Below are 27,774 nucleotides of genomic sequence, written 5' to 3'. Positions count from 1 at the left end.
TTTCTTTCTTTCTTTCTTTTCTTTCTTTCTTTCTTTCTTTCTTTCTTTCTTTCTTTCTTTCTTTCTTTCTTTCTTTCTTTCTTTCTTTCTTTCTTTCTCAGAACCAGGGATTGAACTCAGGCCCTTGCATGTGTCGGGCAAGCACTTATTCTACTGAGCTATCTCCTCAGCCCCCCAAAAAGTCAAATTTCATGGACAGTATTTAAATCAAAACAAGTCAATGTTTTCATGAACATCAATAAAGCTTTATAACATACAATTCATTATCATTGTTTGGATTAATACTGTAATAATTACACACTTTTTACATTATGAAAATAAGTCATAAATAGTGTAAAAATAATTCTGAAGATCAACTTCTCACAAACTAGGAACCCTGAAAACAAGTTTAAAAAGCAAATAAAAACAAATTAGAAATTGAACACCATGCACTTATTTTCAAACTGCAAATCAAAAAACTTCATGAGTCTCTTGATTCAGTAATGTCTGATGGAGCAATGACAATGAAGCTGAAATCAGACAGCAAACAGGGAGAATTCAGTCTTTCAAATGTGTATACTACTGAGATGGTCAGGGCTGTGCCCTGTTTACATTGATAAACCACAACACGTTCTCAGAAGAATCAATTACATGAGACTGGCCCACAAAACATTGTAAAGACAACCACTCCATAATGCTTGCCATTGTTTTCATTTTCCTTTTAGTTTGTATTTATGTGGCTTTTTTGCAATATAAAAATAGCTGCACATAAAGATGAACTTTTAAATGTGAAAAACACAAAAATATAGTCTATCCTAAAGAGAAATCAGATACATACATCTTTAAAAACCATTAAGTTGAATGAAACATTTACAACAATATAAAGTATATTCACATAAATGTCAGCAATATGTAAGACATTCTTTTGTGAATCCAATTTGCTAGTATTTCTGAGATATGTGAGACTATCAAATGTATTTTGGGAAACATTGGTACTTCCTTTATTGTCAATAAATCAAACATGACAAGCAAGATTGAAAAAGTCTTCCTATTCTCAAAAGAGCATCCCGTCAATAAGCAGCATAGGCAACTTATACATTTAGTATATCTTTAATGAAAGAAAAAACTAAGATTGGACTATCAAAAAACTAAAATCACTAAAAATTTAAGTTGGAGGACTATCTCTTCTGGCATGTAACAAATCCAGAAGAAAAATGGAAAATAGAGTGTGAAAACATTAATATTCTAAAACAACTCAGCAGAATTATAATTGCTCAAACATGGAAATTCTAGGGCCACGAGATTCTTTTTTTAAAACAGGCAGAATCCAATGGGATCGTATTATATTTGGAAAGATAAGATTCCTTTCACTTTGACTTCTTAGAGATACCAAGTTTTTGTTGGCAGAGATTAGAAAGTTTATTTTTTGGTAGTGTTATATATTAAAATCATTTATTTTTATTTCTTGATACTGTTTTAAACATCAGCATCTCTATGTTGCTTGTGATCACTTAGTAGATGTTACACTATCCCCAGAGAAATAGAAATGGGGGCCCAGGGAGATAGCTCAGTGGACAGTGCCTGCCTGGCAAGCCCAGGGCCCTGAATTTGATTCCTGGTACTACAAAGAAAAAAAAAAGTGAATTCCTGGTGAAATGATACTATATATAGCAGGGAAGAAAAAGGATTCAAAAACTTTTTATGCTTCAATAATAAAATTTTTAAAACTTGAAAATTAAGCACGTTACCTAAGTGAAAGAAATATAACCAAGAGAATTTTCCCAGAGGTACATTCAATTGTGACCATTTTCCAAAATAGCAGATAGATACACATACACATATTTGTAGGCAAAAGATGTGTAGTATAAACCACTGGAATAAGTTCTTGCTGTCCTAGTAGAACATTGTATGCACTCGCTGCAAGTTCAAAAACAAGAACTTTCTACTAATGGAAGTGACAGGTATTCCAATGATCTCTGCCAAATCACAAGAAAAAGAAAAACCCTCCAGGACTGCTTTTGAAAATGAAAACTGGAAGGGTAGTTCAGGTGTGCTATGCACCAGCTACTCTCCGTGCAGTGCGCAGACTTCTTGAACATGATCTGTGTCGCTTTTAATAAAATTATATAAACCAAAATATGAGATAAATAAAAATTGATAAAGGCATGTGATATATGAACTGAACAGGAAGGAAAGGGATCCACCATCCATGTCGAAACATATCATCTGTAGGCACACTGTTTTACATTAAGAAAGGCTGGTCACTGAACCATAACGATAGCAAATTCATGAACTCTAAAAATAAAATCACATACAAACAGTTTAGGAATGCAATTAGAGAAACAAAATTATCCATAGTAGAGTTGCATTGTCCATAAGGATAAAAACAAAAGAAATATATTAGCACCAATCAGTGGGAATGGAAAACACATTTTAAAACTAAAACATACAATGTTTTATCAGAAAACATTTTCAGTGTATCTTTTATATATTTTCTCAGTTCTATATTCCATAATATAAATTAAAAGAAGCTCTTCAGAAAAAGTTATCTACCAACATTTATAAACCATCATTCATTATTAATTAATTTGGACCTTATTTCTGGATTTTCCATATTGATGACAAAAAGGATGTTTGAAAATATTTTAATAATCTAAAGTTTCAGATTATCCATGCTGGATAAGACCTAGGAATTCCACTGAAAAAGAAGAGTCTCAACATACTTCTATTTTTCTGAAGGAAACAAATGTAATGGGAATTTAGGGCCCCCTCTAATCACAGAATAAATTGATGTATAGCTCGCAATAGAGCGAAATTCCAGCACACAGAGGACAGTATTCTTTGAAGGTCTCTGTTCAGATTTTTTCAAATATGTGAAATGCTTCCCTTTTGATGTAGGGTATTCATTGGAAGCCTTGTAAATTTTAAAGAGCAGTCCACTGCAATACCTCTCTCTACTAAGAAATAGGAAAGAAGATGAAATACAGTCACCAGACTTTCCTCAAGCCATTATAGTTTGTCTGAAGAAAATATAGTTCTACTCCAGTTCAGTCTTTCCAAACCATTTAAGACAAATTGTTTCAGACATTCAGCAATACATGATCCTAACCATGTCATACAAAAAAATTATTAGATAATGCCCTCCATTGTTTTAAAAATGCTAAATTGGCTTAGGGCTTTGGAATGTTACTAAAATTACTACCAATTAGGCAGATCTAACAGTTCAAACATCTCTTTAACCTTGAAAAATTAACAAAAATATTTTCTGTATAATTGAGCATTGGATTACAAAACATGAAAGAGGACATAAGGATCTTTGTCTTGGAATTGTATCTTAATGGTTGGTACCATAAGCCAAGGTTAGCTGATTTCCCTGCTGGGGGTAAAAACTAGCAATTTTCTCACAAAATAATGCAGAATCATTGAGGGACCCTCAATTCTCAGATGGCCACTTGGTAGGTAGCCTTTCTCACTGGCACGTTTCTCCTCATGTAAACTTTTTACTTAATAGACCACTTTAGACCATACCACCAACTCTTTTGTGTGCAAATGAATTCTAGTCTAACATGGTTAGGCAATGTTTGAGCAAGTAGATGAAAAAATACTCTTTATGGCAACTATATTTCACAGCTTTCTGATATCTCAGATTTGGTCTGTGGATAAGAGAAACACAAATGTAAAAAAAGAAAGAAATCTAAATATAGAAAAACATAAGAAATAAAAGTTAATGTTATCAAAGGTGATAAAATCTTGACTTTATATTAACTGATAATCTCTATGTATATTACATTCATCATGTAAAAAAGTCAAAAAGTACTAAGAAAAAGAGCTTTAACTTCATGCTTTTCAATGATTAAGCTGAAAATGGAGCTTTCTTGATCTCTGATTATCTAAAACAAGAAAGATGTTAGTAAAAAGTCATTTGACAATTGGCAGTGAATTAGTATGATTTTGAAGACTTTTTTAAAAAAAATTGTTCAAAGATATGATAAAAACAGAAACAAATATATTCTAAATATTCCTTGGAGTAAAAGAAAAAAGCAATGAAAAGAATGAAAAATATTGTATCTTTGTTTCTCTAGAGAACTTGTAGAAAATGTTGGCCATGGGTGGATCTCAGAGGGAAGGAAGGCTGGCATGCTGGCTGTGGTGACGACAGCCCCAGAGAGCTCCCTGCATCTTCAGGATAGGACATGTGACAAGGCCCTCTGTGGGTCTCCTTTCTCCAGCGACCTGAGCTTTGATGGCACATGCACACTCTTGGTTCTTGTTCCTGGCTCAGGAACAGCGTGGCCATTTCAAAGATCTCCTGTCCCAAAGGAAGAGCTGTGGCCTCTGTCATTTTCCAAAAGTGCCCAGACTAATTGTACCTCGCTGAAATCCAGTTTATGAAATAAGAAAGTCTGCTGTTCTGGTCATGCACATTCATGACCCACTTTTCTCCTTGGTCACAGGAGAGGCCGTGCAGGATGCCCAACCATTCCTCTTCTTATGCCTTCACCACCAACGGCAGCCCAAGGAAGCTGGCAGTAGCAATCAACTCAGCCCCTTGGTATCTTAACCAAGGTGACCCCAAGAGCCCGTGGCACTGGAAGCTGTAGATCTGCAGTTGGGACTACAACTCCCTCAAAATACAAGACCAACCATGCGCACGCTCTCCATCAACTTATCTCTTTTTGGCAATGAGCCACGGTGTAACCCCCTTGAGGTGACAAAAGGAATAAGAGCTCAGATGTAATTGAGGGATTCATCAAGCAGCATGCTCATGTGTAGGGTTGCACAGCAAGCAGGTTGGACACACAATCATGCTTTGTTTTAGTCCGTTTCAGTGGGTGGTGTGACCGTGAACCAATGCTAGTAGGGGAGGTGGGTGGGAAAAGTGACAACGGACAAGTCAGTTGGTTCAGCACATGTTCACAGCCTTGAGTCCATATTTGGTCACAATTTCATGTAAACGATTTCATGGAGCTCTCTGTCCATGCAATTAACAAGCTCAAAGTAAGAAAATAGCAAGAACAATCATTCTTTATCATGGAAGTCCATATAAATACATATCCTCACAGAAGAGATACTGATCTATGTTTTTTGCAGGCTTCTCACTGGTTTCATAAATTGCCCAATTTCAAATGTGAGTGGAGAAATGATGGACGTGTACTACTGCACACAGGAAGGAGCAGCTCTATGTAAACATAGCTCGGACTCGTAAAATCTGCAATTCGCTTTTCAACTATAAATATAGAAAGTGGACCATTATATACACAACTTCATGCTTGGAAAGTTAGATTCATCACTGCAGAAAAACAGACAACAAAAAAGACAGATACATGGAATTAGTGTGCAGTCTTAGACGACATTTCCAAAGTAACATTCATTTTAAGGAAGCTGGTAGAACCTCCAGTAGAGGCTTTTTCAGTGAACCAGCTGAGCATTTGATAGGGTCTTGCTGAATTGCCAAGACTGGTCTCAGTCTCCTAGGTAGCTGATGTGGGCCACTTCCCCCAGCTCTGAAGCTTTTCTGAATTCCTGGATATCATGACAATTTTTATCCTAAGTTTAGCCAATTCTTTCTTTGCCACTAAGAATTCTGTGACAAATACTTGCTTTAGTAACTTTCCTGAGAAAGCAGAAAATTAGGATCTCATGAAAATGTGCTACCACTGAATTCCAGTGGTTTTGTGTGTATATGTGTGTGCACTCATGTGCACATGCCAGGAATTGAACTCAGGACCCTGTGCTTACCATGCAGGTGCTTGTGGAGCTGAGCTACATCCCTGGGCCCCTCCATTGTATATTTGTGCCTTTCATACTCAGAGCGTCACAACCCTACTGTGGAGAAGTCGCAGGCTTTGGGCCTTGGTCACACAGCTTAGGTCTCTAGCACCTGCATACAATGCCCTGTGTGTCTCCAGTCTTGCCTCTGCTTTTATTTAGTCCTGTCCTAATGTAATAACAGGGAAGGCAGCTCTACCTGCTGTCAGGGTTTGAGCTTGGTGACAGGCCCCTCTGTGACCTGCAATTCTCTGGCTTTTCGTTTTGAGCAGCTTTATTATGAAAGCTTCCTAGAGCTGAGGTTAAGTCTGAGAGGCAGCAGAGCCTTGTTGTTTGAAGAATAAACGTATAGCACAGACCTTGGGGACTTGAGGTTTACTGAGGGAAAAATCAGCAAGGAAAATGAAATGCAGAGAATAGAAACAGAATGATAGAGGTGTCTTCACCCACCCTCCACAGGTGACTAATCCTGAGGCACCTTTCAGTTAACTCATGTTTTTCTCTCCATGAAAAATAGATGCTGCCCTGGGAATGCTAGGGAGGGTGGGTGCTTTCCTTATGGATGGCAATCACTCAGCGTTCGTGTACAGCGTGTCATCTTGGGGCCCAGAGATGCACCCGTGGGACACATTCATGCTCTGAAACTGTGCTTAGCTCAAAGCTCAGCACTGGTGCAAGTTTCAGTGCCACGGCAAGATCTGTAAATGCACACGTCTGAAAGATCTCCCCACCCCTGATTTGAAATTTTCATTTAGAAAAGTCTGTGGTTCGGCTTTGGGAAGATTCTGCTGCAGATCTGTGAGCCCTGCCTGGAAATGCCAGATTCGGTGCAGTATTAAGGCAGATGAAGGTGTGGTCCTCGAAGGTGAGGCGGCAGGTGCTTTGGCTACTGGATAGTGTCTGATGGCCAGTGGGAGATGGAAGATGGGCTCAAGAGCTCCTAATTTCTTAACATATTCTGCTGTTTCCTCATGAAGAGAATTATAGGGTGAATTGATACATTGCACTTCAGTTCTCGTTTAGCAAATCCTCTATGTTGATAAATTTAGAAAATGAAACAAACTCTCAAAAGAAAAGTTATTTAAAAATCAAATAGGTTTGCATGAAGGACTTAACTACGAAGACAGCATGACAAGAGAACTTGCTAAGCACAGTGATATGCTCTGCCACACCTGAATCTTAAGTCAGACATTTGTTATGTGTTCTAGAATCTAATAAACCCCAGCAGAGTTTATAAGTTTAGAATTCGTTGAAGCAACTGAATGACTTTTTAAAAATACATTATTTTAAAAATGATCTGGCCTATTTCAGGTAATGAAGTTGACCACATCAGAAATTTGAGAACATTTCATTTTTCTTTTGCTTTCCTTTCTTTCCTTCATCTCGTCTCGTCTCATCTTGTCTTGGCTCTGCTCTGCTCTTCTCTTTTCTCTCTTCTTCCTCTGTCTCTGTCTCTGTCTCTCCCTCCCTCCTTTTCTTTTCTTTGGATTTTGGTGTGGAGAGATGAAAGAGGTTGACCACAGTGACTTGCATTTGTGCGCTGGGATTGTAGTATACAACCATGAAATTTTATCACTGAGCTATTTTTCTTTCTACAGGAAGTTGATAGATTCATGAGATCTTTAATTTTAAACAGAATATGATATATATTTTATGGAAAATTGAGTTCATAAAAGGGAGACTTCTGATTTCCTAACACTAGTAATATTACTATGAGATTTACCATCCCACATGTGGGCATTATTGTCATGTTCTTACAAAGAGGAAATGATTTATTTTTTAATTTTTTATTGAGAAATAAATATGAATGAGACAGTTTTCCAGCTGATTAATAGGACAGTTTTGATATACAATACACTGTACATTGTTATCTTCTTAGTGCTTATCCATAGTACAAGAAGCAGACAGGATATTCTGTCCAAACACTGTTAGTACACCTCTTTCTTCTCATTGAGTTAAGCGAAAGTAGCTGTAAATTTATCCTATTTTTTAAAACTATTTTGTATATATAAATACAAAATGATCTTTCCTTTGTATCTTTTTTTTTTTTTTTGAAATGATTTAGAGGTGGCCAAAACCACAGCGAGCCCCAGCTCAGCCTTTCACCCTCTCTCCAGGGTGCTGCTGATGGATCCAGAACCATTACCTTGTGGGATGCCCGAGGTCAGATAGCAGGCAGCCATCCAGGTGCAGGATGACAGGGCAAGTCTTAGGGTGGGGGAGGGAACTTCTAGGGTGAAGAAGGTCCATAGGCTGGGGCCCACCTGACCTCAGTCAAGGCCAAACTCTATCTCTCAGGCTGAAAGCGGAGTGTGGGAAGCCACTAAATAAATGATGCAGCAGAGAAAGCAGCTCTGCTTTCCCAGGCCAAGGAGGGGAAACTGGTAGAGGAGGGGAATTGGGCCAGATTCCCTCACAGGTGGAGTCACTGGTCTCCAAGGCAACCAAGCATCTCTTGTTTCCGTAACCCTGGTTTGATACAATTTTGCCAGGGAAGCCTGTCTGTGCAGGATTGCTGAGTGCGCTGAGCTACAGGTGCTGGAGAACAATCATTCCAGATGACCAGAACACTTGTCCAGGTGCCCTAGCCCATGTGCCCATCTGTGGGCCTGCTATCCTTCAGGACCATGTACCCAGCACCCTGGTCAGGCTCACACTGTCCTCAGGAGAAGATGTGATGTCTCGGGAGTGACACATCAAGTCTCCTCTCTACTTCAGGTGCTGCCATGGCCCTCCATTATTCCCCACTGTCTACCTCACCAAGCACCATTACACACCAGCTCCAGCTTTTGGAAATTCCTCTGCCTCCTAGAATTTCCTCATCTGCAAGTTACTGCATGGACTGGGGGAAATGACTATGTGAAAGAACTCAATCAGTGCTTGCTCAAGGAGGTTTTCTATATGGGGCATGTTCCCATCCTTACCCAGTGTCTATGAGTAGCCAAATGAAAAGATTGGAATAAACCAGTGTCAGATGATGCCAATCATCTAGCTTCCTCTAAGGAAATCAAGGCATCACTGAAAAAATATTTTCTGCTTTCTCAGCTTTGTGCCTCTATTGACAAGGTTCTACCATGTATCCGTACATGTTTGTCTACACACTGAGTAGAAATAGAGAATCATGATTAATCATTTCAAGCAGTAGGAACACAAAGAGCTTACTGACAAGCCATTATCAAGATGCACTGCCCCTTTCCATTCCAAACACAGGACTAGACAGAGCAGGTGGCAAAGCGCGACGCTTGCTGAGAGCTATGTGTGCTCATCAGTTTTGGAAGAAATCAACAGCACATGGATTCATCAAAAGATATGGGCTGGAATCTTTTGCTTTTTGGTACTCGAGCAACTTTCAAAAATGTCAAGTGTGAAAGGGCTGTTATGAATGGAAAAGGGCAGGCCAGGTCAAGAAGAAAGGAGAGGCATCCTCTTAGAAGTAAGAGCAGTAACCTACCTTCTGCCAACAGCCAGGCATGGGTAATCCATCTGGGCCCTGTTTCAAACAGAATAAGAACAACTCCTCAGATTCACCAGAAGTGATTACACTGCATAGTTCCTACGCTCAAAAACTTACGATGTGGATTTTTACCTGGATGGTGATTTTGATTATAGCCATCTTTTATCTAATTAGCAACTCCCCAGTATTGCCCAGTGTTAGCTAAATGAAGATAATACAAATGTTTTCCAAAGTGAGTACATACTTTTGAAAATAGCTGTAGCATAGAAAATTCTATACCTAAATTTGAAAAAGCAAATCTCGAAATCAGTCTATAGTTAGACCGTCACAAAAGATATCTGTACTAATCCCCCTAATTTCATTGAAATATATTTCACAATTATCTTCATTAAAAAAAAACCAAAGTAACTTTTCTTCATGGTCACTAAGGATGATGAATGAGTTCATGGTAATGATACTGAATGATACACCATTTTTATCTGAAGTATATAGCTTTTCACAACCAATATGTTTTTATTTTCCTATATTGAAAGCAGATATTGCAAACAGAATTGAAAGATAGGCACCTTACATGTATAGTATAATGTTAGCCATAGCAGTCACCAACTTTTGAAATTTAAGGTCTTCGGAAGTCAGCTAACATTCTGAATATAAAGAGGTTCTTAAATGATGCAAACTTTTAATTTAAACTATAAGCATTCTTCAGATACAAATGATACAAATGAGATAGAAAAGCTGACATAAAATCAAGGCATGCATGTATTCCCCCGCCCCATAAGGTTAAGATGATTGTTCACCAATATCAAACAAAAAAGTAAGACTGGCACTTCCTCTTGAGATTTTCTAACTAGTGCCTGAATAACACTTTTTTCTATAAATGCAATCTCTTAACAGACTTGAAACATATAAATTTACCTTTAAAGAATCATGCTTATAATAGAAGAATCATAAGAACATGCAGATCAAATATAACATAACCATACAAAATTTCTTTATACTTTAGAAACTAAGAATATACTTTTGTAAATGTAAAAATCTTTGAAATAGCTTTATAAGATATGTGGGAAAAATTGGTAATGCCAGATTGGTACAAGGAGAAGGATCAACCAGTAGAATTTTAGATTTTAGTATAAGGAGGATTTTGAGTTCATGCCAATGGAGATGGGGGAGCGGGGGTGCTTTGGGAGAGTGAGTTGCTGAAGGAGAGACCATTGCATCAAAAAGGTTATGTGACAAAGAGGAGGATCTGGGCTGCAGACGATTATCTTTGGTCCTTCAGGAAGTTTGGCTTTCTTCTCTATGGTCTCTCCATAACATTCCCTTGAGCTGGTTAACTACAGATGGCAAAAGTTTAATTCTGTAGGTTTAGCCTTATTTCTTGCCTGGTAAAAGTTTAGTGCAAAAACAGAACAAAACAAAAAGTCCCCCAAACCCACTTTATTCCTCTTAGAGAAAAAGGACAAAAAGAAAAGTTAAACTTGGGAGTAAACCCAAAGGTTATGGCCTGACAGTGCTTTGTGTCAGATATTTTTGTATAATTTTAGTGTCCTAGTAAGTGTTGATTAGATCTCTTACTATTCCAAAGAGCACAGACCTGTTAGTCATGGCAGTGGCGAGGACAAGGTCAGGGGCAAGTCTGCGTTTGTGGGAAGTGCAGGTGTGTTCTCGCCCCCGAGGGAGCCCTCTCATGCACATGCATGCTGTGTGTCCCGCATGTAAAGCCTGCTCAGCGAGAGCAACTTTACACTGACAGATGCGTACAAGTCAACACAGGAAGTGCATGCAGCAGGGTAGGAGAGAGAGATACTGTACCAATTGGCAAGGGGCATCCAGCCCGTCCAAGCCAGGCTGGCCTGGCTCCCCTTTTTCCCCCTTAACGCCACGGAATCCCTGTTTGTAAAGATTAACTCATCATGTTACTAACGCAAGAATTCACTTAGGTACAAGTTCTGCTAAAGAAATAACTAGACCCACACAAGGCTGGGAGAAGAGCAGCTAGGAGGGGAAAAGTGACAGTGACAAGGATCTATGTGTTAAAGCCAGGCCCACTCCCACAAGAAGGGCTGAGCTGGCAGTGGTGGCCCTTGCTTTGGAGGGATGGGGAACCACTGGGCCCTCCCAAGGTGGCAGAGCCAGGGTCCAAGGGCACAGAAGCACTGAGGGCTTAAGGCAGGCAAACCTAGTACCAAAGAGAGGCGTGGCACCCACCAGGACAACCTGAGTTGGCAGCTTCTTAACCTGGAGGCCCACGGTAGGCCCCCCCCCCCCCCCCCCGCTTGGCTGTCGCTGGTCCCCCCTCTTGCTCTTCTCCCATCTCACCCTCACATGCAACATCCAGACACAGCACCGTGAGTTGGACATACCAACGGGCAGGGGGCATCCAATCCGGGGGCACCCTGTTCTCCTTTCTCCCCTTTGGGCCCCTTTTTGCCTTTTTTTCCCTTTTCCCCCTGTGGACGGATACAAGGGTTTAATGAAAGGTTTTTTTTTTTTTTTGGGTGGGAGAAGGAAGGTGATTCAGAAGATGGCTGAGCTAAGAAAAGTCTGAAAGAGCATTTACCACTGCTTGCTGTCTTAGAGAAGGCACCCTGTTAGGAAAAGAACTTACACTCCCGAGGGGCCATGGAGTCCTCCTAGGGGATTTTTATTTAAGATATGTAAACCAAAAGAAAATGACTTTAAAAAGGCTGAAACTTCAGAGAGGCAGACCCTCATTGTGAACTGGGAATTTGTGCTTTGGCTCTGGTGAGTTGACAGGAACCAGCTGTATCAGAGCCAGCCAGTGGCAAGAGGTGTTCTGAGGAATAGGGATACTTTGCCCAATTTTCAATAGTCCTCAACTTGCTTTTTTAAAAAAATTCTGTAACAGATGCAAACGATCTTGAGCCAAAGGAAAAAGAAAGACTATTAGCAGCTTCCCTTTGAAATGTGCCAGATCATATCCTTTTTTTTTTTTTTTTTTTGGTAGCTCTCATTAAAAATTTCAATACACTAAATATGCTTTAAACACTTAAAAATTGAAGGCAAGTAGTAAGTCAGGTAAACGTTCCGAGTGCCAGTGCTGTGTAGCCAAGCCGACTGGAGAAACAAACATTTGCCACCCTTTAGGCTGTCTGATTTCATGCCTCGAGTTCACAGTGGTAAATGAGTTTCCAGATTATCCACAGAGTAACAAAAGCCAAAAAGAAAAAAAAAAAAAAAAACAAAACAAAAAAACAGCCTAGTCAAGAGGAAAAGCCGTTTGGACTTGGTAAAAATGGATAGGCAGGATAATTGCATGGAGGGAGTGGCAATTAGTACGTAGGAATCAAGGTGAAGGTCGTGGGAGCTCTGTGGAGATCACGGGTGCGGGAGCTAAGGAAAGGAGGCAGAAAGAGGAGAAGGGAGGAATGCGCTTCAGCTGCTTCGCATTAACACACATCTTCGTGTATTTATAGCAGGGAGCTGCTCGTGCAGAATCCAAAATTTGAGATACGTATTTAAATGAGTGTATTCATTCTGCAATCAGCATGGCAGTTACAATAAAAATGAATCAGCTCTGAAGCAAAACAACATGAATATTCACAGGCAAAGAGATGTACAGCACAGAAACCTGCGAGATACACATTCAGATTAGTACATTCATTCCGACAGGCTGAGCCAAAGCCCTGCGTTCATCTCCTGTGTGCCAAAAAGATTGCTTCAGAAGGCTCCAAATCAAAAACACTTGGGCTGCTTGAGTATAGGGGAAAAGGAAAGATTCCGTGTGGTTTGGCTGATTACAATTGAAGACAAAGACATGAAAGTCTGGGTGAAAGCAAGGGAGGGCAGGAGGGGCATCAGGAAGTTGCTTCTGACAATCAACATCCTGCCTTAGCCAGTCTCTTTGGTGTCAGGACAGAGACTGATGCAGGCTTGCTTGGGTGGGCTCTTTCCTCCCAGATAGTGGAGGGCTCGTCTTTGAGACGACAGCAGGTGTTCCGGGTGTTACTAAACTAGACTTGGATTTGCTAGTTGATTGTTGAGTCAACTCAGATTAACCACTCAGCTGAACAGAGCTGTCCTAGAAATGCTACTGCGCTAAGCTCTAAACATCACTTTTCTTTTTTGTAGGGAACATCAAGTTTTATGGCAAAGAGATACTGTAAGAAGACCTCATTGTTGATTAATGATTAATTAAAAATGATTAACTGTTATTATTGATCAACATTGCTTTATAACCTCTGGTGATTGCATGGGCAGCACGGTTCTGAGGATGAGCACATGAAATGTTATATAATAGATGTAAGCTGCTCATATTTGGAATCTACTTTTCCCAAATGCAAACTTCTAATCATAGAATCTGTACAGGGCAATACTTTTGTATGAGTGACTAACATTCTGAGGATAAAGTTGTAGCTACAACTATAATAGTGTTGATTTCTTGTTTAAGAGAGTTTAAAAATGAGGAAGTCATGGTTACAAACTTTTGGGAAAGATTTAAGACTCATAAAATCTATTAGGTGAGTATAACTGCATATAAATCTAAAATTACAATCACTTTTTCTGTGAAAGCTTTCATGCACACTTTACCTCAAAACATACTCCATATATTCAGACTTTATTAATTCAGAATTTTTTATGCCTTAGTTTCTTATCTGTGACGTTGGTAATAGCACCAACCCTAGGAAAGTGTTGTGGGGGTTAAAAGATAATTGTATGTAAAGTTCTTGGAAAAGCACTTATGTGCTTGAAATAGGTGACTACATTGGTGGTAAAGGCATATCTTTAGCAGTGGGGGCCAAGTGACATTTAGGACCAAAAACATACACAGCAGGCTTCCTAGCCTCTTTTCTTTGACAAATTTCATTTGGTTTTACTTTCCAACAGCTAAGAATAGCTTCATTGTTCAAGAGAACTGACCAAGCTTTAAAAACAATGTGATGTTAAATAGTTAAGGACATGAATTAATTTGAGAAGAATAATGTTTAAATTGGAATTGTGAGAGCACAATTTTAGCTACTTGAAGATTTTTGTTATTCTGTTATGGCACTGAATTTTCACTGGCTTCTTTTCCTTTGCTGAGTGTAAAAAATTCTTTGATCAATTGGGTCAAATGGTCAAGCAAAGCATGTAGAAGGAGAAAATAGCCAGGAGGAGGAATGAAAAAAATGGTTTTTAAAATCCATAATCTAGATATTTGAGTCATAAAATCATACTGCTGGGTATTGGTTGCTGTATGTTCTGGAGACACTGGGGACCCTGACGTGGAACCCCAAACTGTCTGCTTTAGAAACCTACCTCTATTGTCCCTGAATCTGGCAAAGGCTGGTCCTTGGTCTGTGTAAAGGACTCATTGATCACACTGATTGTCCTATATTTATAAAAATCTAGAAATATAACACGTCTCTTTCTCCTGAGCATGTCGTTAAGATGAATGAGATGCTTGCTTTACAGGGTTAGGTGAGCTCAGCCAAAATACCATTGCAGGTTTGTGTGATGTAATTTTACTTTTATGAAAAATGTTTCAAAACCCTTAGACATGACATATTTCAAAGGCTTGGTTGGTGTCAGGTAGTTGAAGGATTATAGCACGACTAGCTGGGGATGAGAACTTTTCTCCTGCACTAGGTTGTGTGCTTATTTCTGCTGGTGTCGCCTTTGCTGTTTCTCTTTGAAGCCCCCCGGATTCTTTAGATTGGGGATCAGGGTGTTTTTGGAGCACAGGATGGAGATGGACGAGGTATCGCATAGATCACACAATTGGGGCAGCGAAGCAGACAGCACAGGCAGCATCTCTAAAACACATGCAAAAAGGGAGATGTCACCTTCTCCCCCTTTTCTCCTAGGTCACCCTTCTCGCCTCGAGGCCCAGGGAAGCCCTGTGGGTAAAAAGCAAAGCCCAGAAGTCTATTGGTGCACCCAGCAGAATCACATGGGGGAGAAAAGAAACCATCCTAGAGTTTCATTGATTTAAACTCAAGCATAAAACATGACATGTCAAGTCATCTAAAAACTTGGGTAAAACAGTGCTTGGAAGCGACAGTTTTCTAGTCTCTCAGTTACATATATGTAAAAGATTTCTCAGTTTTGTTCCTAAGAAATGTAGAGTCACACAAACACCAGAACACTCATTTGGATGCTGGCAAGTAGACCCGTTTGTGTGCGAAGTCACTTACCTCTGCGCTTTAGTCCTTGATTGTAAAATGGGTTGGCAAGTATCCACCACAATGGTGAATGGGCTCACCCAAAATGCCAATAAAGAGCGACATAACAGACGGACAACAGAAGGGAAGAGATCTTTCTCAAGTGAGAGGAAATCAAGAGATGGAAGCGGATGTGAAAAGGAGTGAAGGTGTCATGTACATGCACTAACTGCACAAGAAACACAATCATCATGTGCTGCAAAAATGTACTAAGGGAAATAATGAAAAATGAAGAGCATAAATACAGAACCAGGCTTGGACATAACAGACACTCAATGAACAAAAACTAATATTTGTTGATATTTGCATAACACAGGATAAGTGATGTCAGTTTCTAGAGGCATTTGCTTTTTATAGAATTACACTAGCACAAAGAAATGTGTGTAGAGGCTTAAGAGGGAAAACGCTGCATAACAGCTTTATAAACGTAATATCCATTCCTTAAGGCTAGCCTGAGAGAGGTGTGTTGATTTTATGTATATTTCATCCATAGGTGGAGTATGCTGATGGTGGAGCCTCCTAAATTTGGGGAAGTATTTTGAATTGCTCGTATCTACTGTCAGTTGTCAATATTATAGAGTATAATTACATTTGCCTTTATCTCTCTGTGTATCTCATGCAAGAGCTAGTGTATTTTATATTGCTGTCTACATGCACAGCAATATATGTTCTATACATGGCTAAATGCACAGAAAAACAAGTGCCTTTGCTGTTCCTGAGGAGACTCTGTTAGGACAGGAAGGTGTTTATTGTGCACGTTACTTACATCAAGACCAGGCTCTCCATCTTTCCCCTGCCAAAGAACCATAGTAGCTACATTAGTGTTCCTAAGTTTCAGAAATAGGGTGTGGTTTCATGTAAGGCTGCCTGGCCATGCAAGACTGGGATTAGAAGAACTACTTTGGGAAGGTGGAAAGTATTCTCTATTGATTAGTACTGCAAACTCCTTTAAATCATGTTGAAGAGACTGTGAGGGTTTCAGGTGAGTCATGAAAATTTTTCTACCATACATGGTGAAGTTGACTGGTAGTTGACTGGAGTTTAAGGTTTGCTAGTCAAGTAAAATGATTGGTTTAAGAGTGAAGCCATAAGCAGACACACTGTTTAGTTGATGTGAGAGCACACCAGCACACAATGAGGACGTGAACCAATGCCATATCAGTAGCTTACTAGTAAGTTCATAAATGTGGAAACTATGTAAAGTTTTACTTTGGCTAGAGGTGCCCCTTACAGATAGCATTACAGGCTCGAAGGTCCTATTTTTCAGCAAGCTTTATAATGATGTTTCCAAAATACAAAAGGAGACACAACACTGTTATACAAAGGTGACAAATTCACCCCTGCAGTGCAGATCACCATGGTGACATCCCTAGCTCATTAGCCCCGAGCCACCCGCAGCTCCCCAGGAGCTGCTAGGATTCTGTTTGACTTTGACATCTATTTCAAAATCAGCTCACCCAAAGTATGTGAAAGTATGTGAAAGGTCATTAGCCTTCATAAAGTGCATGTTTTCTACCCGCCCTATTAAATCAATCCTATCTAAAGCCAAGGTTATGTTCTAGAAATAAGCTTGACACCTCAATTTTATTCTGTGTACCTGAAAATTTCCAGGTGATAAAACACCATCGATATTCTGTGTTTTGAAGATAATTTGTCCTCATGATGATTTGGAAAAGTCAGAAATATGACGGTATGGTAAATACCCATTTCATGTGGAGGATAATTTTTACCAGCAAGAGCAGTTTTTATTAAATGACCCAGGGGAGCAAATAAAGCATGACAAAAGTCATTGTCAACAGAACATCCACACCCACTGGGAGGTACAGTGGCCTTCCAAGGAAAGCCTAGGTCTGAGTGTTCAGTCAGCGGCTCAGTCAGTCAGAGAGGGTGTTGACTGATAGCTGGAATCCTGCTTTCAGGGTGGGGTAGTGTTTATCCTACATATATCTCTGGTACTCTCAATCTCATGAGGTACAAGGAGTAAGTTATGAGTGAGATGAGAGAGTGAAGGGGACCTATCCAGGAGGTGTGTGGCATTAAGCATACTGTAGATAATTTAGTGGGTTGTCCTCTGTGGTGTGATTAGTTGGGCCTACAAAAGAAGGGTTAACCATGGCAGTTGCAGGTCACAGAGGCAGAGGCATGCTTAGAGTGGTGAGTACTTGAGTGAAGGGAAACTCACAGGCAGGCCGTAGGGCCCTCTGGGTCCAGGTTCTCCCATGACTCCTTTTTCTCCCTAAAGACAAAAAGTGGAAAGTCTAATTCATACATGCACATCTATAAGGAATGGCCAAAAAGTATGATGAATGTTTACATTTAGAAAGATTACTGTAAAGGACACTTCACTAGGAATCCTGCCAAAATATCCACCCTTGCTTTGAACATGCTTAGCCTGTCATGCTTGCCACTTTCTGCAGCAGCTCTGGAGTCTGCTTCTGTGAATGTCTTTAGGTGCGCTGTTTCGGTTGCCTAGGTCTGCTGAAGTGATTCAAAATGTTGACCTTTCATGGTCTTTTTGACTTTGGAGAAGAACCAAAGTCATACGGTGCCAGGTCCGGTGAACATGGTGGGTGAGGGCACAGCGTCATGTTTTCAGAAGCTGCCTTCCATTGGACGGCACTCAGCAGCGGAGCATTCATAGCACTTCTGACTGCACCTCATAATTTCAGTGGGACATGGCACTGCTATTTAGGATTTTTTAAATAGGGGTGTGTGTGTGTGTGTGTGTGTGTGTGTGTGTGTGCACATGCACTTGGGGGGAAATGGGAGCCAACAGGGCAGGATCACTGAAGCTGGAGAAGGTCTATATTGAAGCATCTGCCAGGTGGACAGTGGGTCAGGTTTGTAAAATCTCCATAGATTATTTCAACATCACCCCTCCCTCCTCCAGAGAACTTTGGCTTGGTTTTGTTTTTAAAATAAATATGCTGGGGCTCATTTGGATAAATGAATCACTAAAGCACTGATTTTTGAAACCCTGCTTCTAGATTCACCCAGCTCAGCTTGCTAAGGTCGTGCTGTTTCTCTTGCCAGTGGCTGCCTCAGGAGGAGAGACATGGCTCACACTGGGCGCTCTGGGAAAGGTGTTCTCCCACCACAAAGAGGCCTGGGGACATTCTCTGTCTCTCCTCTGTCTCTCCAGGGGTGCTTGCAACCACCACCACCAGCTTGCCGAAGCAGATGACCCAGTACCGATGCCAAGCCTACAGCCACCTTCTGACGGTTTATTGTATGGCATGATTTAAACCGTTTTGAATTTAGGTTCTGTCTGTCAGTGTCCCAGTGGTTCCATCTTAAATACACCTAGGAAGGAAATATTAGCAGAGGTAGATGATGTGTAACTTCTTTTCCTACTGTGAGTAATTCTATGGGATTTTTGAACCTCTCAAACTTAACATGCTGCAAGGTTTGAAGCAGGTTCAAGGCCAGATGAAAGATTCCCCTGCAGCTGGAGCTTCAGGCGCCCACAGCATTGACAACTAATGCCCTGCTGCTCACCAGGGCAGGGAAATGCCTCCTTTCTCTCTGGCCAGTCTCATTTCCTTCAGTGCTTTCCTTTGATGCCCCGAGAAACACTTCTGGGATGCCTCTCTTTGCTGATTCCTACTTCTTTCAAAACTGAAATTTCTTCGAGAGTCTCTAGCTGGCACGGCAATTAACCTTGAGAATCACTCTGTGGTTGGCTCCCTCTGTGAGGCCTTGGCAGGGGCTGACACAGGGTGCGGTTGAGATAGCTGACACCCGGAGCACTTTACACCATGCGCCATGTCACTGAAGCTGGGCTTTCGAACGTTTGCAGCGACTTCATTTGCTCTCCGGGCTAATCCTGCCCGGCCTGAGACCTGATACCCTTGAGAGGCCGTGGTGTAATCGGAAGTAACAGCTGATTTACCCAACGGTAAACCCTCTTGAGCCCGTGGCACTCTGCCAAAAGACTGCCCAAGATTTGCCGCTCCAATTTTAGTACCGGGGCTCAGTTACTTAATGCAATGCTTGAAAGCGCATCTGCTCTGGCCCAGTTGAAGCTCTTAGCTTTTAAATATTTTAATTAAGATGATCCTGAGAAGTTGTTGGTTTGATCTTGGAAACAGGACAGCAGCAGGTTCCATTCAATGTTCTGTCAGGACTCAGCAGGCTCTGTCGTGTGTACACCCTAAGCTACTTGTTCTCCAGGTGGCCTTATTCTCTGCTTATTTCTTTCATTTTTTTTCTCTGTAATTACTGTGAACTCTCATAGGTCAAGGAAGATAGCTGATTTCTTTGCAGCAATAAATGTAAGTATTAAAAAGACTATAAGATAAGGAATCAGTGGTAATGGTGATACTCAATGTGTGGAAGCAAAATAGGTTTAATATAGATGGGAAATTTTCATCTCACACTACAAGGAATACTATGCTTTGCACACAGCAGTATTGGATAAATATTCACTACATGAATGAATTCACTTTATAGGACACAGAAGAAGGGGCTGAAAGGCATATCAAAGAAATCACTATCAAGCCCTTTTAAAATATTCTTAGGCTGATGAAAACCATTGAGCTTAAAAAAGATCATAGACTTGCACAGTGACACATGCCAACTTTGCAAAGCGCTTTCTTGTAGGATACTTTCATTTATATCCTGTCCTGGATGGTGGGGAAATTGATGACACAATTCTATTTAGATACACAAAAAACCTCTGTGTTTTTCAAGGTGAGGAAAAGAAAGGGTGGGAGAAAAACAGACAGAGAGGGAGACAAGTTCCAGACAGAGGACCAGCTGCCGATGTTGTGTGTGTGTGTGTGTGTGTGTGTGTGTGTGTGTGTGTGTGTGTGTTGGACATTCATCTTCCATCCTCAATATTTTTTGGGGTTTTCTCCTAAGGATATGGACGTGTGGCCTAGCCCTAGAAAGGTTAGTGAAAGGTTTTTGTTTTATAAGACACTGAAATTGTTTCCTTATGGCTAAAGAAAAACAGGCCATTCTTTAGCTTAAAAAAAATGGAAGCACGTGTAGCTATGCAGAGAGGAATACGTAGGTTTTGTAATTTCCTTTGGAAAAATGTCATAAGTTACTTTGAATGAATACAGTAGCTTTATATTAAAGATTATCAGCCAGAATATGTAGTCCTGGAAATTGTAGTCCCATTGCCTTTCACCTTCTGGACGAAGGCCAAATGAAAATATCTTCCTTATGGGTTAAGGAAGAAAAATCAGAGCTATTTATTTTATCTATGTAAATAGCATTTGTTTTCATTAAGGTGGTTCTATTTTATTTTGTGCTTAGTGGTTTTCTTCCCTGGGTGTCTGAGGAGCCTGAACAGAATGCAAAATATTGTATTTTCATTTCGTCTTAGGTACTCCTTTTTTTTTCTCTTGAAAAATGACCAGCTCAAATCCAGCTACTGTGGAAAAGCCATGCTGTTTTCTTGAGTACACAGCGTGAGTTCAGTAATCTCTGGGGCCACTTACTCTTTCTCCTTTGGGACCGGCAGGGCCGTGGGGTCCCATAGGACCAGCTGTACCCTAGAAAAAGACAGAAATAATATCAGACCCATGACAAGGGCTGCAGGAAAGGCAGTTATGATTTATCCCGGACTTTTCCTGGTGCATGATGCCTTAGGATGTCAGGGAGACGACATATCTTTATTCTCCATTCTTTTGGTCCAGTGGCTTTTCGAGAAACTCATGCTACAGGGATGAATTATATAACTGCATACTTCAGTGAAGCGTCTACACAAAAAGTCATACATCATGTTGAATTAGAGATTTCCTCCCTGACTACATGGAGCATCTTCACCTGGCCCCTCCACCCTTAACATGAGAAATGTATCTGTCCTTTCTTCCTGCCTCCTAGTCAAGTCCTTCCTCACATTCTCTGCCACCTGGACCAGGCACTCTGAGAAGCCTTGCGTTGCACCATTTAAGTGGCTTGAGTAGTTCTATGAGTAGAAAAAGTAATAAATGAGAGCAGTGTTTAAGAGTTCAACTCAGAATCTGTGAGGCTGTGTTGGGAACAGCAGGGGCTTCTAGGAAAGAAATCGCCCTTCTCGGTTCTATTGCTGTGGCTGGAGTCACTGGCTTGCTCCTTGCAGACCAGGCAACTGGCATGATTTCTTCTTATTTTTAAAAATTATTTATTCATTTATTTGGTATGGAATCTCACTATGCAGCTCAGACTCGTAGTGATCCTTCTGTCTCAGCCTCCCTAGCACTGAGATTACAGGCGTGTGCTATCATGCCTGGTTTTGGTGGTTGGCATGGCATGCCTGGGGTTCTGGGGCTGGCATGGCATGTGGTAGGGCTCTTGAGGCTGCAGAGGTATGTGGAGCGGGGGATCAATCTCAAGACCTTGTGCTTGCCAGGGCGGCGCTTAGGCTGCTGGAGCTATCTCCCCAGCCCTGGCCTGATTTAATGGTACAATTGACTTCTGGCCTCTTGGTTCATCCAGAGCTAGGATTTTGGTAGCAGGAGAGATTCCATTTGAATAAAGACAAGGGACCTTGATGCCCAGTAAAAACATAATCACTGCTTGAAGCAGGGTGTTGGAACTGAAAGCTTGGAATTCCTTTTAGATGATTCAACATGTAGCAAGGATGCCAGGTATACTTGCTCACTTGTCAGGAAGATTTGCAATGGATTGGCAGAGTATAATATTTGCAAATGTAGGAACTATCTCAGCATGATTTTTCTATAGGGTGTCCTTTCTATTCCATGACTCTGGTTTATTCTGTTACAACCTTGTAATATGAAAGAAGGCAAAACTTCAAACTCATCCTAAAGTTAGTAAATTTAATCATCTTCAGTGACATTTCTGACTGCTTCAACTCAAAATATATCTTTAGAAAACTTAAAAATATTGAGTATCTGTAGCTAAAATTGGAGTGATGGTGCTGGGAAGAGCCTGAGCACAGACAAAGGGACAAAAGACAGACAAGTTATTTCCACAAACAGAAACTTGAAAGTTAGTTCCAAAGAAGAGTTATTTTCTAACACGGACATAAATCTAAAAGGACAAGGAAGTTAAAGGACATTTATATTATTTGAACCACTTCAGAGGCCTCTGTCATGGAGTTACAGGGTTGCCAATTATTTTATTGACATGGAAAGGTCTGCCTGGGATGCTAAAACCATGAAGCCAATTACATTGGTCATTTTTCCCACTTAGGAAACTATCCAGACTTGAACTTGGGCTTTGAAGGATGTTCTGGGAGTTTAGTCTGTGCTTCAGATAGAGCCGCAAGCCATTCTGCCACCTGTGCTCTCTTCCACCATCTTTATCCACCTCCCCTGTTGACTCCAGTCCTAGGTGGCAGCTCATCACTGGAAGCCCTTGATCCACAGCCACAAAACATGTCAGAGTAAGACGAGGGACTGACTCACCCGGGATCCTGGCTTTCCGTCTAAGCCAGATGCTCCCTGTGTGATTGGGTTGGTAGCAGGGATGTTGGGTGTGACACGAATGGCAAGAACAGAAATTAGTATGAGGAACCAGAGAACATATGCAACACTTCCAACAACATAATAGGCAGTCACAAGATGCTGGGATGAATATCACATTGCTACATATTGTTAGTTTTAAAAAAACACATGACAATAAACATTCCACAGATGATGGCATTTTAATGACATTTCTATCAGTCAAACTCTTATTTAGAAATCAAGTTAATGAGGTTTATAAAATGGGCTACAAAGTAGTTACTGGTAACAGTAAGAGGCTCCTATCTAATTTCCATGTGAAATTAATTTTCTAGAGACTCATGTATAGGATATTTCATTGGCTTCTGAAGAGAAGATAATGCTGTTCTCCTAAGAAAGGGTTTCATGAAATACGCACATTTAGCATGTTAGAGAGCTAACACAGGGATAGAGGTACACATTTTAAAGGCAGTGTTTGTGAACAACAAATGCTAGATTTTAATGTTGAGATAATATAAACAATATCCAAAATTCATTATTTTCTGAGTTGTTTCTATTGTTCATGTTTGTCACCACTAGAGGGACTTCTAGGAACAGGAAAAAAATGGAGTGGGGGGGGGAGATCTTGTGACCAAAGGAAAAAATAACTCCCAAACTAAATGCTTCCATGAAGTTACTTCAAATAACCTTGGCATTGAAGCCGAAATGGACAAAGCCTTAGAAATCTGTCTTCTCAGGCAATGCATGCTTTTCTTTACCTGGAACTTCAGAAATAGTGTATGATAAAAAAAAAAAATGACATTTTGGATGCTTACAAGGAAGGCTTTTGCATCTTGCAGCCTAAGTGTTTATTTGTCGTAAGGATTAGATATGTTGGCTAGATCAAGCAGTACTTAAGAAGACAGAGCCTCAGACCTCTAGGGTCTCCTGGCAAGGCTGTAGAACTAGTTTCCAGTTTTATGCTTCAGATGTGGTTAATAAAACTAAAGAAAAAATTACCCCAGCTGTAAACTCTGCCAATGAGGCTAGACCATGTCCATTTTGGGTATTTAAAAAAAATTCCTTCTGTAGAATCCCATTATGATCCACACTGTCACAACAAATATGACTTCAGTTAGCAATGCTCGTAGTAAAAAAAATGTGACTTGCTATTATTTGTTTAATGCCACCACAGACAGAGCTTGGCTAAGCATTGCACAATACTATTAATAGTTCAAAATCTAAAATTAGGGGACATATAGAGAAATCATATTAAAATTTTAAATAAAGTAAGAAATTCAAACTTTCTTTTGGCCTTTGATTTATCCATCAGTTGCTACTATTATCATTCATAAATAAATGGAAAAATGGTAATAACCTTATATTGGTATTGTATCATATATACCTGAAATTGTGAACTAAATACTACCTAATGTTATAGAGCTTTTATGCCTATGGCCCATTGATCTAAACAATGTGACTTAACCTTCCTTCTTACAAAGGATACATTTCTTTTACTCAATAAGTCAATACACAGACTACGTCTCCTGTCCACCTGACTGATAAAACCCTGGGCTCACAGATGGAATACGTTAGAATTTTAAGCAAAGTATCTTTGAGAAAAATGGAACAATTATTCATCATCTTTTTCCTTCTACATTTTAAATATATGTAAAGACTATTTTCTATCACTGATTTTATGTCCTAGTTCACTAATGAAGCGACAAGGCTTTTTCTTTTTCTTTTTCTTTCTTTTTTTTTTTTTACCTGCATTCACTGGCTAAGAAGTATATTAAGAGTTGAAACTAAAGCCTCAGGTGCGATACTCCTTTTAAGGCTTTTAGTTGTTGCAGGAAGAAGGTTGACATAAAGTACATGAAAGGGAAAGTCCTTTTCTTACTAAAAATGAAATCTCAAAACAAATGAAAATCCTTCTTCCACACTGCCCATGTTGCCACAAGAACTTCATGATAGGGAATTTCCCAAACGAACGACATACAACATGTAGAACACCATGTGACTGATTAATGTCAGGGACCACAGCACTGAGCTCAGGCTACTGACAACGGCCAATTGCATACCTGCCACCAACCGAGGGCTACAATTTTTGGTAGCTGAGGAGAAGAGAGTTGAGGGAGGCTCCTACTCTGCACTATATTATGAAAGCATTGTGAGGATTTGTGAGTTAATGGGTGGTGCACACTTTAGAGGACAATAGTGGGATGACTGTCAGCCCAGAAAGAGGAGGGTTGGCACGTATGCAAGTGGAGAATGACAGGACATTTACGGTATTGTTGCGGGGTCATCCTCTGCCACCAAGGCAGAGATCAGAGAAACCAAAACTGGGCTGAGCTCTGCTTTGACATGGTATGTTTCCAGATTACAGGAATCTCCACAGTAAGATAGCTACTGAGTAAACCAGAGTTGTTACTTAGGGTAGAAAGAAAAATCTCAGTTTGCACTGAAATGGAAAGTTTTCTTTACTTACTGGAAGACCAAGGGGTCCTCTGTCACCCTTTTGACCTGGTTCACCCTTCAATCCTTTAACACCATTTAACCCTGGTTCACCCTAAATGCAAAAGCAAATGCCAATTGTGGTTGCTATTATGGGTGTTTAAACTGTGAGAGAAGAGAGCCAGTCTCTGAAATCATTGCATATCCCAGTCTTTGGTAACAGCAGAGTCAGGCTAGATCTGTCGTGCATCAGTTCAAGAATTAATGAAATATTTTAAGTGAATAAACTGACACGGAGAACAGAAAACTATTCTAGAAAGCAAAGTTCCCCAGAAAGTGTGTTCCTTTCCATCAAAAGATGCAGGGCTGGGCTCCTGAAGCTTTGTGCTTCATTACGGAAATGAGTGTGGATGCTGTTGTTGTATCTACACTGTTTGGATCAGGCAAGCCAAAGACAATCAGGACAAGGCGGCTCCATCAGAAAGGCCCACTCTGCTGGAATGAAGAACTGGAATATGCAGGACAAGGTTATAGACAGATATTTTAAGCCTTTAAGCATTTTGCTCAGGGGAATGAGCTCACATGTAGCAGCTGATGTTTGAAGTGGTGCCATTCGGCAAGTCCCCCCTCACCGCCACTGCCGAGTCAGTTCCCTACATGGATTAATCAGTAGAGTAGACAACAAATCATTCCTCCCAAAGGAAGTATGAAGATCAAAAGACCTGAGCGTAGTTTTAGTTTTACTAACTGCTCATCTCCTTGATGCAAGAATCAAGTCAGTACGAATTTAACTCAAGGTGACATTACAAAAGTCAGGTAAGTGGTGAATTCTCTTGACTCACTTTTGCAGAAACCCAGGAACACAGTGTATCCCTTTTCCATCAGAAACATGTCAGAGGCAAAGAAAGTTCTGACCATATAATTTTCAGTGTTTAAGTATAGATGTTAATTTGTCAAGAAAACCTTGAAAATTTGTGAAGATTTCAGACTAGGGGAGAGGTCATGTTCACCCCTGCAGAGGGATTTGTATTTGCCTGGTGTGGTATTTGTTAAGCATAGAGGGTCCAAGCCCCTTCTGGACCACAGTAGCACAGGGATGGATATCTTTATCACCTCCTGGAGGAATGTACTCTTGGGACCTTATGGGAAACTGAGTAAGGTTTAGCCCTGTTATTTATATATTTGAACCTTCAAAGGGTGACAAAACCATGAGAACTTTGGCATGACAGTGGATTTTCAAAGACAGGCATTGTGGTGCTGGCATAACAGGAAATCTAAGTGTGTGACAGTTGCTAAGTGTGGTTCTGGGAGTGTCACAGTCACATTCAGTGTGGGTCTGAGGCCTCAGGCACCCAGTGTCAACTGGAGATCATGGCTTTGCACTCCTGGCAAGCGGTCTTGGGTTGATGAACAGACAAGAGAGCATGCGAGGCTGGGCGAGTCCTTGGTGCGGTGCCACGCGTTGACAGGACTGGGCATTACAGAAGAAGGTCAGATGAAAAACAGTCAAAGCCAGTAGCAAAAAGAACAAATTCTTGCCCCAGAGCTATCAGTCATTATCTGGCTATGATTTGGGGCAAATAAGCTTCCTGGGCTTGTAGTTTATCAACTGTAAAATCAAGGAACTAGCACAGGTCATCTGTGAAGTCCTCTCCATTTTGTAATTTTTCCAATATCAATGATTTAAATGGGAACAAAATCATTTGATTTTACACATCAAGATTTTGGACATCTTCTTCTTTGATGGTGATGGCACATTGGAATCACTCATGGAATTAAAAAAAAAGTCCTGGTGGTTTCACTTTTAGTTATTATCACCAGGCTGATGTCTGGTGGCATCTTCAGATTCAAAGAGCAGCTAAAAGTGGGAAACAGATTTAGTTCAAGGTGAGGAAAAAGGCATGGAGAGGTTAAGTAACTACCAGGATCATAAGCGGAAAGTGATCTCTTCTGACCCTCAGCACAGTACAGGCCTTTAATATTCTGACTCTGGCCTTCGGAGAAGGTAAGATGTTATAAGAAACAAAAAGGCATGGACTTCTCTCATTGAAAAAGTCCTTACCGGACCCTGAAAAGGAAACTCAGAGCTACATGATTATGACCAGACCCTGCTGCACCCTCTAAGCTGGGGTTGCCCCTGGCCTTCCTGATGCCTACTACCAACAACACTGTCTCTCTCCTTCTTTTAAAAGCACCAATTCATGGTGCAGAATCTTCAGGAGTCTATGAACTTTTTCTCAAGGGGTGTTATGGATGAGCTATCTTGATATTTTCTATTCAGAGCAAAGCATCAATGTAGAAGATGACAATAGCAACTGACACTTACAGAGTGTTTATCAACAATTGCACCAGAGATTTTTCTGAGTTTCATAAATGGACCTCTGAACATCACAGAAACTTTAAGTTCCTAGTCATGTAAATGAAGAATAAGAGTGTGTCAGTGATCTTCCAAGGTGACAAAACTTGTCAAAGGCAAACCTGAGATCAGAATACAGGTCCTCACCACCTGCACTGCCTGGGAGGCAGAGCGTGTATTTTAGGGCTAATTTTACTCCTCTAGGATGTCTTTGAGGTTGAT

At 40.5% G+C, this 27,774-nt stretch overlaps 1 protein-coding gene across 1 annotated transcript in view; it reads right to left on the bottom strand.

Annotated features, from left to right (window-relative positions):
• Positions 1-4,535: 4,535 nt before the first annotated feature.
• Col25a1 (collagen type XXV alpha 1 chain) overlaps positions 4,536-27,774 on the bottom strand; it is a 466,154-nt gene continuing 442,915 nt past the window's right edge. Inside the window, exons 31-38 of the mRNA XM_012513689.2 lie at positions 22,728-22,763; positions 20,817-20,870; positions 17,549-17,602; positions 16,133-16,159; positions 14,989-15,042; positions 11,015-11,092; positions 9,200-9,238; positions 4,536-4,681 (exon numbers count right to left, since the gene is read on the bottom strand). Coding sequence (XP_012369143.2) covers positions 4,646-4,681; positions 9,200-9,238; positions 11,015-11,092; positions 14,989-15,042; positions 16,133-16,159; positions 17,549-17,602; positions 20,817-20,870; positions 22,728-22,763 — 378 coding nt within the window. The 3' untranslated portion in view covers positions 4,536-4,645. The remainder of the gene's footprint in view (positions 4,682-9,199; positions 9,239-11,014; positions 11,093-14,988; positions 15,043-16,132; positions 16,160-17,548; positions 17,603-20,816; positions 20,871-22,727; positions 22,764-27,774) is intronic.

Source organism: Octodon degus, unplaced genomic scaffold (assembly GCF_000260255.1).
Source record: "Octodon degus isolate 3935 unplaced genomic scaffold, OctDeg1.0 scaffold00016, whole genome shotgun sequence".
Taxonomy (NCBI): Eukaryota; Metazoa; Chordata; class Mammalia; order Rodentia; family Octodontidae; genus Octodon; species Octodon degus.
This window is presented reverse-complemented; position numbering and strand designations above follow the sequence as displayed.